This window comes from Phalacrocorax aristotelis, chromosome 5, assembly GCF_949628215.1.
Source record: "Phalacrocorax aristotelis chromosome 5, bGulAri2.1, whole genome shotgun sequence".
Lineage (NCBI taxonomy): Eukaryota > Metazoa > Chordata > Aves > Suliformes > Phalacrocoracidae > Phalacrocorax > Phalacrocorax aristotelis.
In genome coordinates this window covers 32,533,681-32,550,004 of record NC_134280.1, presented here as the reverse complement: position 1 = coordinate 32,550,004, position 16,324 = coordinate 32,533,681, and the positions used below count along the sequence as shown (strand labels likewise).

The 16,324-nt window shown below is 37.0% G+C and overlaps 1 protein-coding gene across 1 annotated transcript in view; it reads right to left on the bottom strand.

Annotated features, from left to right (window-relative positions):
• Nucleotides 1–5,281: 5,281 nt before the first annotated feature.
• Nucleotides 5,282–16,324, bottom strand: part of BOLL (boule RNA binding protein) — a 35,719-nt gene continuing 24,676 nt past the window's right edge. The window contains exons 11-15 of the mRNA XM_075092505.1: nt 15,957–16,085; nt 14,405–14,479; nt 10,693–10,729; nt 9,553–9,682; nt 5,282–7,648 (exon numbers count right to left, since the gene is read on the bottom strand). Of these exons, the coding sequence (XP_074948606.1) occupies nt 9,561–9,682; nt 10,693–10,729; nt 14,405–14,479; nt 15,957–16,085 (363 nt within the window). The 3' untranslated portion in view covers nt 5,282–7,648; nt 9,553–9,560. The remainder of the gene's footprint in view (nt 7,649–9,552; nt 9,683–10,692; nt 10,730–14,404; nt 14,480–15,956; nt 16,086–16,324) is intronic.

Sequence of the window (16,324 nt, the reverse complement as noted above, 5' to 3'; positions counted from 1 at the left end):
TTCACTATTACAAGCTGCACAGCCTTTATAGATTCTGATTCTTATTCCTGAGGTTAAAAAGTAGTGAGCATCAGAAACATAAATACCTTAAGTAAAAACTACCTCAAGAATAAATTATTGCTGCTTAGAAATATTTCACTAGAACCAACACTGACTCAACTAACAAGAAACAGAAGGGATAACCCATAGTTCCTCTGACAAAGTCAAAACGTAAAATAGTATTTGGACCAAACGTTTCCCACTTGGGGTCATAACCACCCATGTTTGCAGCTTAAAAGGCATGTAATAATGCCACTTAAGAAAAAAACCCAAACAAAACAAACCAGCATTATTATCAGCTATAGATCAGTCATCACCCACAGAACATTTTTTACAGAGGACAGACACATACAAGGGGGCAAATTACAAAGACAAGCTAAATCACTCAGATTTCTCCACAACCTGAGGCTATCTGAACAGGACTCGAAAACAATGCATTTAAAAACCCACAAATATTAATCATCTCAAATTGCAACACTTTTTAACTTCATAGTTCCTCTCTGAACTTCTTTTTAGGCTTACTTCCTGTGTTTTATGACTCAAGGCAAATGTAAAGTTTTTTGCTTGGGACAGGATAATGACAGAAAAAGCAAAAAAAAAAAATTCCATTAGAAAAATTCTGCAATTCAATTGTCAAATATTTTTCACATCCCTGTCCCCAAGAACTATTACTTTAACTAAAACAAAACACTGACATTTTTTTCTACAGAATTATTTGATTAAAACCATATTGTCTATAATTTATTTAAAGATGTTTAGAAAGTAGCAGTATTCACAGAATCACAGAATGGCAGGGGTTGGAAGGGACCTCTGGAGGTCATCTTGTCCAACCCCCCTGCTTGAGCAGGCACACCTAGAGCAGGGGGCACAGCAGCGCATCCAGGTGGGTTTTGAATGTCTCCAGGGAAGGAGACTCCCCAGCCTCCCTGGGCAGCCTGTGCCACTGCTCTGGCACCCTCACAGGAAAGAAGTTTTTCCTCATATTGAGGTGGAACCTCCTGTGTTCCAGCTTGTGCCCATTGCCCCTTGTCCTGTCATTGGGCACTATTGAATTGGGCCTAGTCCCATCGTCCTGACACTCACCCTTTAGATATTTATAGGTATTGATGAAATCCCCCCGCATAGTCTTCTGTTGTCCAGGCTGAACAAACCCAAGTCTCTCAGCCTTTCCTCATAAGGGAGATGCTCCAGCTCCCTGATCATCTTGGTAGCTCTCTGCTGGACTTGCTCAAGCAGTTCCCTGTCCTTCTTAAACTGGGGGCCCAAAACTGGACACAGTACTCCAAATGTGGCCTCACTAGGGCAGAGTAGAGGGGGAAGATAACCTCCGTCGACCTGCTGTCCACACTCCTTTTAATGCACCCCAGGATACTGTTGGCCTTCTTGGCCACAAGGGCATATTGCTGGCTCAGGGTCAGCTTGTTGTCCACCAGCACTCCCAGGTCCTTCTCAACAGAGCTGCTTTCTAGTGGTTCAGCCCCCAACCTGTACTGGTGCATGGGGCTGTTCCTCCCCAGGTGCAGGACCTTGCACTTGCTTTTGTTGAATTTCACGAGGTTCCCCTCAGCCCAGCTCTCCAGCCTGTCCAGGTCTCGCTGGATGGCAGCACAGCCTTCTGGTGTATCGGCCACTCCTCCCAGCTTGATATCATCAGTGAACTTGCTGAGGTTACACTCCATCCCATCACCCAGGTCATCGATGAATATGTTGGACAGGACTGGACCCAGCACAGACCCCTGGGAAACACCACTGGTGACAGACCTCCAACCAGACTCCGCTCCATTGATCACGACCCTCTGAGTTCTGTTGTTGAGCCAGTTCAGTGTCCACCTCACTGTCCACTCATCCAACCCACACTTCCTTAGCTTGCCTGTGAGGAGGCTATGGGAGTGTTGAATGCCTTACTGAAGTTGAGACAGACAACATCCACTGCTCTCCCTTCATTGACCCAGCCAGTCTCACCATCACAGAAGGCTATCAGGTTGGTCAAGCATGACCTTCCCTTGGTGAATCCATGTTGACTGTTTCTGACAACCTTCTTGTCCTTTACATGCCTGAAGATGACCTCCCGGATGAACCGCTCCATCACCTTCCTGGGGATGGAGGTGAGGCTGACTGGCCTATAGTTTCCCATGTCCTCCCTCTTGCCCCTTTTTGAAGATTGGAGTGACATTGGCTTTCCACCAGTCCTCGGGCACCGCTCCTGTCCTCCGCAACCTTTTAAAGATGATGGAGAATGGCTTGGCAAGAACATCCACCATCTCCCTCAGCACTCACGGGTGCATCCCATCAGGGCCCATGGATTTGCGAGGATCCAGTTTGCCTAGGTGATCTCTGACACAATCCTTCTCAACCAATGGTAAGTCTTCCTTTCTCCAGACTTTTTCTCTCTCTTGTGGTGGCTGAGATGCCCGAGGGCCAGCCTTAGCAGTTAAGACTGAAGCAAAGACGGCATTCAGTAACTCTGCCTTCTCTGCATCCTGTGTCTCCAGGGCCCCTTCCTTGTTCAGGAGTGGGCCCACTGTGGCCCCAGGCTTCCTTTTACTGCTGATGTATTTAAAGAAGCCCTTCTTGTTATCTTTGACATGCATTGCCAGATTGAATTCCAAGTGGGCTTTGGCCTTCCTTGTTGCATCTCTGCATATCAATAACATTCCTATATTCCTCCCAAGTGGCCAGTCCCTTGTTCCACATACTGTGGACCTCCCTCTTCCATTTGAGTTTCTCTAGAAGCTCTTAGCTCATCCATGTGGGTCTCCTGGCTCCTTTGCCTGACTTCTCCTAGGGATAGACTGATCTTGAGCTTGGAGGGAGTGGTACTTGAATACTGAATCTCTTGGACCCCACTGTCTTCTAGAGCCCTAGCCTATGGGATTCCTCCAAGCAGGTCTTTGAAGAGGCCAAAGTTGGCCTTGAAGACCAAGGTTGTAACCCAACTTACTGCCCTGCTTCTACCACGCAGTATCCCGAACTTGTGGATTCCATTCTGAAGGCTCCATGATTTAGCAATATTTTTTTTAATTACCCAAATTTTAATTTGCTCTTTGAAGGGATAATTTTGTGAATGTAACAGAATCAGACTTTTTAAACATGTTAACTTGAGCAGAAAAGCCAGCTTTTGTTAATTATTTTTAGAACATTCAGTTAGAGAGATGACAACAATAGTTTTAATGACTGTAGAAGTATAGTTTAATGACGGAAGTTCAACAGTTCCATATTTCTTGTTTTTCTAAATCTATATTTCAACTACTCATCAATATTACAATTAAATAAACAGAAGTTACAATCCAAGCAGCAGACTGGGACCAATTTGAATTAAACTTTTAGTTACCAAGCCAGAACTTTACTAGAAATTACACACTAGAGAAACTTGTTTATTATCGCTGGATTACAAGTAGTTTCAACAGAAAGAGCTTCTGATTTATAAAACTGCTAACAGTTCTCTAAAATGAGATCTACAAATTTATTAAGCTTTCAGCTGTGCACATCCACAGTATTATACTTATCAAGCCTGCAGTAACTATATGATCTGTATCTGCAATACACTATCAAATAACACAACCACGTGAGCAACTAAAATAACACATTCTAGAATGAAACTGGGTATTCTAGTTTATCTGATGAAAACAACTGGAAGCGTTGTGAACAGTATTCTGTTTACCTTTGTACACACTTATATAGACTGCAGCTCCACTGACAGATGTACGAAATTAGTTTCAATACTTGTTTAAATTATTTGTGACTCAAGAAGTCTAAGGCCTTACAAGACCTACACTTTCCCATTACATCTTAGCTGCATTATTAAACATTCTTAAAATGAGAACTACATATTACTGTTCAGCTTTCTATATTTCTATTTGGATTTTCTGCATAACAGCTTGTAAGGATTTGCGTACAGGATTGCATGTGTGTATCAAGACACTGGCATTATGTTTAGGATCCTTAAAACACTTATTTAAAATGTGTACTTTTACTTACACAGAAGACAAACTTTTATACCAGGTGAACTGAAACTACCATCGTACTTCAACATTACAAAAGCACAAACCTACTTTACTGTAAAAAAACTTTTACAACCATACAACTTCTCACATTTTAGAACTATGTTAAACAGAGGAAAAACATTTCAAGAGCCATGTATTCTGCTAGTTTTTGCTCAGTTACTATTGGAATGCAGTTTACTCATTGACTTAATATTAGCTATGTCGAACAATGAATTTCAGAATACAAAGAACTGATGATTTGATATGAAAAGGTAAATAGTTTTTAGGGGATGATGGATGGACTTCTGATGCTTAAGATTAGAAGTAGCAGGAACCAAGAATGTTAGTGAAATAAAGAATTCTACTTAATGCAAAAAAAAGAGCCCTTGATCATGCACATAGAAGTACAGGAGAGGGATAACTTTGGTAACTTTTCTGCCTGTCTGCAGGTTTTCAGCCAGTGTTATCTAATAGATAACATCAGAACTAACATTTTGCCATGTAACATTAAGTGGACAATGGTTGCTGGAAATACTCTAACAGCTAGCTCAGTAGAAAACAAAAAATACCAGCAGGGTCTCTAAATTCTAGGGGGTGGAAGCCAGAAAGGTAATTTAGTTTGCTAATACATCAACATGACAAGCAGTGCACTAAGATGATTATTTGCTGTTAGCTACTCAATATCTTTAGGGCAGACCTGATCTAATGTGTTCCCTCCTAGTTGTAAGGCTTTACACATGTGCTATCAATGGGAAACTGCAAAAGACCAAAGAAATGTTACCCTTCTCCAACCCCCCAAATCAGTGACGGATCAGGATGATAAAATCTGCAGTTAACTAAGTGACTTTTTAGTAAAAGCACAGGAATGTCCGTATTATTGAAATGTTAAGTGGCAGGAGAATAATACTGTGTGTAATGTAAGAGAGTAAAAAAAGTCACAAACGCTAGAACACCAAGATAACCCAGTTTTAGGCACTACCTGAGGCAATGATGTAGTTCTTTCTCAGCACATATCATGTGTATCCCTGTAACAAAATTACTGAAGTCAGTGATTGTGCCTCAATTGTGTCTACAGAAGGATTCAACTACTGGAAGCTTAAAGGTTCAGTTACTACTGACTGATGTTATGCCATCATTCTCGGCAAGCATTTTGAAGAAACATGAACTACAATATCAATGGAGAGCCCCTGGTATTTCAACAGTGACGTGCAGTTCCTGGAGGAAAGTCAACATTTGGAGCTTTGTTTTGGTCTCTCCTAGGTCTCTCAGGTCAAAATGAAGCATTTTTAAGACCTGGTGATACAATCCTAACCAACAGTACCTCCACATTGATGTTATAGGCCCCACAGGGGCCACACCACAGGTATACTTCTGTGCCTAACACCAAATATCCTTCCAAACGATCAAGTTCACATGGAAGTAAAAACGAAGTGAGTGTTCTTTGAAGCAAAGGTCACAGGATCAACTCATTATCAACGATCCAACATCTGTACCAATTAATGGAAAATAAACTACATTTTGTGAGTATCTGGACCACAGCCACAATCTAATGACATGTAAGTGACTGCACAGTATTTGTACACTTTCAAGCAATCAGTTAAAAAAACTTCCCTGTAAGCATAGATTTTGCTTAATATAGTACTCACTGTAAAACTTACTGCTTGGATCTCTAAAGCATTTTAAAAAACAGGGAAGTCATGTTTGGTAAACAAATTGTGAATTCCAGGAACAAGGACTTGGAATTAAATCTTCTGAATCCTGGGTCAAATGTGGTTTTGTTTCATTATACAAGAAATAAGGCTCTAACATACAACCCTTTGGCACCTTCAGAGACAGCACTTCATTAAAAAAAATATATTTACCATGTAAAATTCTTCTGTGGAAATTAATTATTGTTATAATGTGTCAAGCTTTCTGTAATATATTTGTATTGATTAATTCTAAAATCTAAAACTAAAACAGAAGAATAAACAGTTGTTTTTAGCAGTACAGACTGGCTCAGAAACATGACAAACTTCACCAGATGAGTACTTCCCCCCTCAAAAGTAGGCTGAGATCCCCATGTATCCAGCAAATAGTATATCTTTTCCTATACTTACTGGTAAAGTAATCCCCCACTGCTGCTGTGGTAACAAGCTTTTACAAACAGAAGACTATTAAATTCTATCTGTGGAGATTTTTCTACCTAGCAAAAGATGGAAAGTCACTTGAGGAAACTTGCAACTAACTCATAGTACATGGCATCTCCTTTCAGAAGAAGTTCAAAACAGCGTAAGAACAGAACCAGACTCCACCTCTCTTCCTGCACAATATGAAGGAATGCTATCAATTGCTAGAATTATCTTTAAATATATTTACATATTATGCATGGATTACTTACTATAATGCCTACTCTAAGATCCTGAACGATTAAAAGAAAAATCCACAAAAATAAAACCCCCAAATTACTATAGAGCAGATAAAAATGTCTAAAAGCTCAAGGATATTTTACATCCATAAAATAAAGACCTCAGTACTACATAAGCAGTAAGCTTTTGCTTACACTCGTATTAACTACAGAGGCTGTATATTAAACCTTTGAGGAATGACTTTTACAAAACACAGAAGGAATCTTACGGGGGTGAGAGGGGAAGCACAGGGATAAAAAAGGAAAATTATCTTCCTGCAGTGGAGGAGAAAGTAGTATTCCATCTCAACTCGCGATACTGCAAAGGAATGCCTAAGTTTTGCACAGACAGAGAAAGTCAAAGCAGCAAGGAAAAGTCTTCAATAGTCTTGTAGTGGTAAAAAGTCAATTCTTGCCCTTTTCCATAGCTAAAACCATACCATAAACTCAAAATTTATTGTTTACCATCTGCAAGAAAAATGTCAGCCTCATAAGTGTAAGGAATTGTTAAACTAGTGGTCCAAATTTTATTTTAAGACGTTATTATTCCCAAGCACTAAAGTGACACATAGGTAAAACACTTTATAAGAGCAGAAACTACTGATTGCAAAAAAAATTCTAAGTAGACAAACTCTATTGGAATTGAAAGAAAATGCACATAGATTTAAATAACCAGATTTTAACCCACAGCACATAAATGCTTTGCGTATGTTGAAAAATGGCTTTTACTTTGTAACTAATGGATCTTCTAAGTTTATGCAATCCAGAAATTAAATGTTAAATTTTCCCTTTAATAAGAGTATGCTGGTTTTCAATCTATGTTAGTAACCAAAGTTTATACAGCAGGCTGTGTATCAGAAATCACCATTTTGTACTATAACAATGTTTTTATCCTGCATTTACTTTCTTAATGAAGTCATGGTTTAATGTATTTTCACCTGTCCAAACTAGAAAATTTCATTTTATTTCTTTGCGTAAGTTAAAATACCACTCCTTCTTGTATTCTCAGGCAAATGTTAGAAGTTAGGAAGAACATATCCTCCACGTGATAGGTACGTTAGCAAAGTAGATAGCTAAAAATCTGTTTTACAGAATCTGTAGAAGAAGCTGGTGTAAGAATTTCATCTTCCATTCTGTAACCTTTTCTAGGATGAAAATGGGAACTTCATGTATACTGAGGTTTCAGACTCACAGATGAATGATGTGAACAATTTCTTCTCACAGAATGTGACCTTGATTCCTAAAGAGAGGGAAAAATGCTGTGTTGTTTCCTCTGTTTCAAAGTGTGTCCCATTCACTACATTATTAACGTTTCAATAAAAAGTTATTTCATTTTGATATTGCATCAGCTGGACAGACTTAGTTCAAAAAGGAAAATCAGATTCCCATTATGTACATAGGTAAAGTCAACAGTGGCAAGAAATATCTTCCTTTATTTACAAGTATGGAATCTTAGAATAAGGTCAGAATTAATTTACTAAAAATTAAAAATAATCAAGTTTAATTCATTGATCATATAGCCTTGAAGTATGTCAAGTTATTGAAGCAGTTGTATCCTCTTTCTAATTGGATATGGAAAATTTATTTTTATAGTTATTGCAGTGCAAAACTATTTAGCCAATTCTATTTTTTTTTTTAATTTTGCATTCTCTGTAATGCGATTAGAGCAATGTATTATTATGGGAATTTATAACAATGCTTACATTATTTTTTCAGTAGCTAAAACTTGGATTTATAAAACTTGAGCTGAATAACCTGATAGCTATCTTATTCGTAAACTAACAGGCAACAGACTGTGATTAAGTAACTTGACAGCAGATGCCGCTAGCTGCTGACGAAAGGATGGCAAGATCCCAAAGACAGGGCTACCATTTTAAGTACTGGCAAGAACAGTTTTAAAAATATTTGTACTATTCTCTTTCTTCTTCCTAAGATCACACCTTCTTACAGTCTCCCTTTGTACCTCAGCTGCTCTGTATCCAGTTTGTGGAACTCCCATCTGTTTTATTCTCTTTACTTAACCAATCAGAATCCTTTCTTCCCATTCCTACTATGCCATATGACAGACTCAAACTATCTTTGTTTTCTAACCTTATCTTCTTAGCTCAGGCCTTTTCAGCATGCTAGTTTTTTTTTTCTTTTGTTAAACTTACTCACCTTTTTACCCTGCCTTCTGGCTCTGCCAGTTTCCTAATACGGGAAAGCTGTAGTTCCTACATCCCTATCACAATATTCATCACACTTCAATCTCAAGATTTCAGTTTCTTTCCATCACCTACTAGCTCTACATCATATTGTGCATTGCTTTTCTAAATCTCTAGGTTCCATGGCCACTTAGTGCCAGTCTCCCTGCCCATTTTATCTTTCATTACACCAACCTTACAGGACTTGAATCCCAATCTATTTCTTTGATTCTTATTAGAATATGGAGGGCACTAACTCATTTTTTCATCTCTGCTGGCTGGTCCCAACAGAAGAGACCTATGCTCAGTTTCACACTGGCAGACTTCTAATATTTTTTTAAAAGCCACACCTGGGGATAAATCATAAAGACAAGAAGTCACACCTTAACAAGTAGCAGGGCCTTGCTACAAGTCACCAGACTCTTTAAAGGCTATCACATAAGAAATGGACACAAATTTTAACATGTGCAAAACATGTATTCTTCCCTAGCTTCACTGTATTAAAATACTAATTTTTAAAAAAACGCAAGCAACTGAAAGCAGCACCTTTTTCACAATAAGAAGCTGCCAGAGTATATCTCCAAGAACACAAGCCACTGTAAATCACACAGAATAGGGAGAAAGGGGGAGAAAGCTGAGTTGTCAATAAAGGAATTAAAATAGTTTCACAATCAAAAATCATATATTAAAATGCTGAAAATTTCCCTCCTTGTTGAAGGAAAATAATCCAAACACACACAAAACTTGGGAAGTTGAACTAGAAAGAAAACGATGGAATTAATGTATACAGAATTATCCCAGGAATACGTGACATGGATTATATACATTGTTTTACACAAGAGAATTATTTACAAACATGCAGGAAGCACCAAAAGTAATATTGCAGACTATGCTAAATAATATCAGAGCATGTTTTATTATTTACAGATTTGTAAATAGCAAATGAAATGAAACAACTGACCTCAAGTTTCACAACAGGTAGCTGGTATGTTGATGATGGATCTCAGCCACATGGGAAGGACTTGACAAGAAAATTGGTACAGGTAGACTAGAGCTGCCCAAATGGCTTAATAGTGAATGCTCCAGAGTGTCTGTCAAGTAAAGAGAGAGAACACATATATCAGAGAATGCAAAAGAAAAAACCCACTAAACTGGAATGAGAACAAACTATTAGAATAGAAAAAGAGATTTTAAAGAGAACGTAAAAGGAAACCATGTGAGAAAAAGCATGCCATCTGCACCTGTCTATGTTAATAGAAAATTAACAAATATATTTTTGGTGGAGTTTAAAAAACCCCTTTTACAGGCAATAGACCTTGCTACAGCTAGTGACAAGCCTCTCATTAATCATATATTATGACAACTAGCAGTTGAGATTCACATTTCAGAGACTAAGGTAACTTTAAACTACAGGTTTATTCTCTCTCAATTTCACAGTATGTATAAATCATAAGAATACCTATACTGAAAATTTGTAAGGCTTAATTTTTTTTGCTCCAGATGGAATATCATACAATAGCACAGAGTACTAGCATAAAATTACTGTACTTCTCCCAAAATGATTACACCAAGACTTCAGCTTATAAAAACCACAGTTTATGTATACACACAAACATAAACACATATGTATTTATTTTTATTGTATACATACAGAACACAAATTTTAGTGTATTAAAGCACTCCATTTTTCTCTGCAGTTAAGTTCAGTTAAATTTACAGAACATTCACTACCAAAAGGCCATGCACCATTACAATCTGAATGCATAGATACATGAACTGTATTACAGATGATCACCCTAAATTCTGTTTTGGCATGGGAAGATCCTCCTTTGCCTTTTCAGTTAGAGGCAATATAATTACTGCCAACATAGTGTAGAATGGAAATGGCCATGCAAAGAATCTTTGACCTTTCTAAAAAAGTATTTTCTTATAGTAAGTAGAAAATTCAATATTAAAGTTATCAGAAAAGGTTTTGGGAATAGAGAATAAAGTAGTGACAAAAGCCAAACATGCAAACAAATCTGAAAACCAGGATACATTTTTAACATTGATCGGTTCTTGTTAATTGGGTTTTCAGAAAAAATGATGTAGAAATACTTACTGCTTTTGCACTCTTCTGTGCCTCTCCAGAGGATTTTCTAAAGAAAAGGATAAGCTTAAAAGGAATACTATAGCTCTGCACTCAAACCCAGTGTAGAGCACTTTGAGGTTCCAAGAACTGGACTGAGGAAGATTGTCAGTTTGTCAGCTAGACTTACTTAGTCTATCGTGGGGAGAGGAGTGAAGAGTTGAGATAATGTAAGACTGATTTTTTTTTCCTTCCCCCCTTAAGCTAAATGTCCAAACTCAAATAAAACTAGAAACCCTACCTCCTCCACTCCCCCAAGGTCCTAAAAAGTTCCCTATGGGAAAACGCAATGTATGATCCCATACCATTAATGTCAGCCACAACGTTCTGTTGGGTATAGACCATAGGACTAGCAAAAACTCTGAGACGAGAAGCATGCCTACCCCCTAACAGGTATACTGTGTAGACTGCACCTGTGTTTCTCATCTCCCCAGGCCTCACGGGCCTCCATCATACACACAATATCCAGTGAACATTTACCAGGCCGGTGTGCCTCAGAACTCGAGATAACTATCCAGCAAAACAAAAATTTAACTCACAGGTATTTCTCCAAGGTCTGAAACGAGAACACACAAGTTTCAACCTTCCCTCAAGTTTCTGCCGTTACTGTAGACTATACAGATCTCACTACCAAACACAATCTCATAAATGTCCTCTAGGAGCATTCAAACATTAATCTCCGTATTAGGGGACGACTAAGATCTGAAACACTGCACAAGATCCAAAAATGAAAAAAATTTCATGCTTCCTAAAAAACAAGTGTCATCTAGCAGCCTTTGAGAATGAATGCCAACCTTATCCATTTGCACAGATGTGAAGATGAATCACTTCCACATGCTATAATCCCCAAAAGAAAACACCTTCAAGTAAATACAAAAGATCATTAGCAAACACATGATCAAGGGGAGGGGATTAGTATGTGATTAAAACCTGATCTGAAATACCACATTTGGATGTAAAAAATAAATTTTATTTGGAAACTGGGGAACGATTTCTTCTAATTTTCATTTAAGACTATTACACATTTTGTACTAAAAGTTACATCAACAAAATGCTATTTACGTGGTAGAATAGACAAAATGAAAAATAAGTCAGAGAATTGCCCAAACTCAAGCTTCCTTTGGTAATTGCTAAATGGTTTACATGATTAATGAACCAAGTTCTTTTTATACATCCACAACAGCAACAGAAACACTGGTTTAGTAATTTGTGATTTTCTTCAAAAAAGATTTAATCCATTTGTTTGCTCACCCTTGTGACTCCATTAAAATATGACTCCAATGCATGCTCCGTTTTGGGCTGCATTTAAAAGCTCTAAGAAGTCTACAACTGCTAATATCTGGATACCGGCTGTACCCATCCTACTCTCACCATATGACTTACAGCTCCTAGTATATAGCATATGGTTTATTCCCAATGCAGTGGAGGCAATTAGCAAGTTACCCTCAAGGTAAGGTCCTTATTTTAGGCATCTGCTCTCTCTCACATGGCCACTACTTGGCGATTTTTGAGCAGCAGATACATTTGTTGGGATATTTTAACAAAGCTACAGCCAGCAGGCAATATTTTTATGCAGCTGAGGAGCAGGTGGTAATGACACAACCACTTGCTTAATACAAAGCAGTCTGCTGTCAACATTTGCTCTTTTTTTTCCAATCATTGAGTGCTCAGCCAGTGATAGACACAATACAAACTGATCATATTCATTACACATGGAATATATTCAAAACTTTACGCTTTCACATACCTACTCAAAGTGAAATGTGAAAAGAATAATATTTCAGAACTACTAAATGAAGCTAACTAAAAATTACAACCTGTCAAAAACTATTTGGCATAACCTTGTAATGAATAAAATTATCAGAATTCAGCAAGTCTTTGTGAATCTCATTGAGATGTGAACAGAGCAGAGTTTCAGTTACAGATACACAGAAGACTTGAGAAAACAGGTAAGAATGAGCAAGAAATACAGTGAAGGAATGGACAGGATTAAGTTTCATGCTCAGTTTCATCAAGTTTAAACCTGCACTGCAGCACAAGTCTTATCTCCTCTATCCTATCCCAAATTTCTTGTACAGGTAGAATTTGTGCAGTTCCTTAACAAACTGGTAAAAATTTAAGTTAGCTTTTTTGGGTGGTAGGAGTGGGGCTTCACCTTTATCTACATCACTTCCCTGACCTGGTTTACCATACTGCCTTGCAGAAACCTCTATCTGCACAGGAAATGGGTGGTGTGGAAAATTGAATGAATTGCTATGTTATGCCAGCTTTGGCTGGGCATGAAATAACTTCTAAAGCTATGAATAAAGCCAGAAAATACCATATCAGGAGATAAAGAGTCTGAATTTGCAGCTCATTTCCTACCATGTATGCACATATTCTACTGTAAATTAACACATTGCAATTTATCAAACTACTTTGCCTTTGCTAAAAGGTAAAGCATGGTACTGTGGCAGTTACTGTAGAAAAGGAAGAACTATTGTGCTCTACATCTCCCTTGTAACTTACTTCACACTACCTTGTTCACATAGCCTTGGCCCTAGGAAAGATAATAGAAGTTGAGGTTCAAGGTGAAAAAGCTTGTTTTGCTATTTGATACAGTAAGCGTGCACTTGTTTTTGATTCTGAGACTACTACTGCCCTTTGGGATTTTTTAAAAAGTGTTTTCACACACTGTTAGGAAGTCAAATATAAACTGGATATTATGATCACCGTGTTACACCAAGTCCCTTTAAAGTATTTCTTAGAAATATGAATCACTAATGATTAGTAGTCTCAAATTAATATTCAGCTGTAATTTTTTTGTTGGAGTATTTGCATTTCATTCCAAGACAACACTTAATGTTACAGCCCCACCTACTGGAAATATTTAGTAGACATTATTACACAATAGTCTGGAAAAGATTCTTTCTTTTAAAAGAAAGGTAAAAAATGAAAAAGCAATACAGAAGACATATTATGACATGGCTTTGATTCATTCGTATTTAGCCTGTCATCTGTAGTTGAGTAAGCATCTTTCACAGAAGATAAGTGCTATAATATCAAGTAAAACTACTGATACCTTTAGTCCTTTTCATCAGGCAAATCTAGGCTAAATCTAGTTTAGACATTTTTCATGTGTTAACAACCTTATAATTACAAGGCAAAAGGAGCTGAAACTTGGGCCCCAAAAAACCCCCAAAACTTGCATCAGGTGATATGGAAGAATCATGTTTTCAAGTGGCCATTCAAAATCAGATCTGCACAGAAAAACATTCACAGGTGGCCAACTGGCAGTTTTCTGTGCTCCATGTTCCAAAACCCCACCCCACCCCAACATGAGGTGCTTACGTAAGGCTGCAAGTAATGAATTCAACTTCAAGATCCAGAGACAAACAAGAATTTGTAACTGCCATTTCAAAAACCTGAATAAGGTTCACGATTTTCTCTCAAAATACATTTTTATTTGCAGTTTTCTTTATATCAAGTTTTAAAATAACTCATCATGTTTAGTTTTAGTTCCCCCAAATAGTTCCAAAATAAGTAATACTTACATCCTCTGTAACAAAGCCTCAAGTGATGAAAAAAATATCAGTTTCTCTGCAATAGTTCTGTTTTCCTTATTTATTAATTCATTAATAAAAGAATTTTTTAATTCCTGCCCCTCTTAAAGTGCTTGCTTTAACTAATTTAGTCTGATACTCACATGTGCAGGCATGGCTATGGCACTCTGGGCGTAAGGCTGGTGATGTGGTGCTTGAACTCCATGATCAGAATACAGCTGGTATTAAAAATAAATAAATACATAAATAATAACTGAAAAGCTTGATTCACAGTTTTGTTTTTACAAACCTTTCACATGAATTTAGATTCCTTCGAACTTCAAATTGTGAGCTATGTTTATGTAAACTACTGACTTTTTAAAAGTCAGAATTTCAATATTTAAATCTATGTTTTCCCCACTGTACCAAAGTTTGGTAAATTTAGTTTATCTAGATCAGTGTCAAAAAAGCACTTTCCTTGACTGAAGTACCACACTTCTCTACTACACATTCACTTCACTCAGCTCTAATTAAACAGCATTTACGTGTGTAGAAATGCAATTCCCAGCATTATCACCTTACAAGATATTTAAATACAGATAATACACAGGTTTTTCTTTTAATTTTACACCATTTTCTGAATTTCCACATACTGCTTCCTTTAACAAATTACATACCCATGAACTGAAAGCATGCTACATCCAAATATTCCTTAACTGATATAATGATTTTGCTTAGTGCTCACAGATTTCAAATTTCTCTGTGTAAGTTGATATCTGATTTACAAAATACAACAGGTAAAAATAACATTGATAGTAAGATTTATTACTATACAATAAATACTGAGATTTATGCACTCTAAAAAGAGGAAATACCCCAACAATCAAAGCCTTGTATTATTCAATACCTTTGTAAGGAAATTAAGTTATTTAAGTGGGAAATCCTGACATACCCAAGATGTTTGAAATACCACTTTTGAAACCTCTCCTGTAGCAATAAAATACTTTTCAATTTCTGTAAAACTACTGATTACTGTCCTAATTTACCACTTATTTTGGCATGCCTGTTAATTAGGAATGAATTATCAAAGCAGAAGAGTACCAATGAATCAGAATACATTTTCAAGTTTTTCTGTAGCCAATTGTTTACTATAGTTTCTAATATCCAATTATAAAGAAATGGGCTTATTGTACATTAAGAATCTCTTAAGAAACATTAGAAATGCTGTTGATATAGAAGCAAAAAAAACCAAAAAAACCAAACAAACAAAAAAAATTATTCAGTCGTTCAACTACTCTTAATTCATCCTGATCTTTAGAATATTTACAAATAAGCTTCTACTCACACAGAAAAAAAATTGCTTCAGGAAACTTATGGCTTGGGTAGACTAATCCAGCATTCTGAAGAGCCTATCTCCCATTTTATTTAAATGTTGTTTTCAAATAAAACAAATTGACTAGTCTTTGTACTGCTGTCTGTCATTCACTTGTGACCCTCCAAAAATCTCAGGATAAAAGATTCTTCTAGAAAACTCTAAGAGATACTCTTATTTGAGGACAACTGAAACGATTTAACAGCAGCAGCATGGGTGTGGAGGCAAGTACAGGGAACAGTTGACCTAAGTGCTCTGAACCGCCTGTGCTTAAACTAAAAGATAATGTTTTTCAATTGCAGATAAAATGCTTCAGTTTTAAGTAAATTTTTTAATAAAAATACCTCAGGAACTGCAGCTTCCACTACAAGAGGAGGAGGAGGTATACATCCACTTTCCTGAGTAATCCCTATTGGCTGATAAATAACTTCAGATGGTTGCAGATACAAGAATGAAGGTGAAGAGGTAGGAGACTGAAATAAAACACGACTTCCATAAATTATATGATTTATACACTATAAACACCAAAGCTTATTTTACAGTCATCTTTGCTACATATAAATGAAGATAAAGCTTTAGAAGAAAGTGTCAAACTCATCTTTGACAACCTAAAGTAACTAAGTGACAGGGAAGTGGGTAGAAAGATCAGGTAGTAGAACAGAACCAATATGTCCTCTAATCACTTTTTATATATTTTTCAGATTTTATTTAC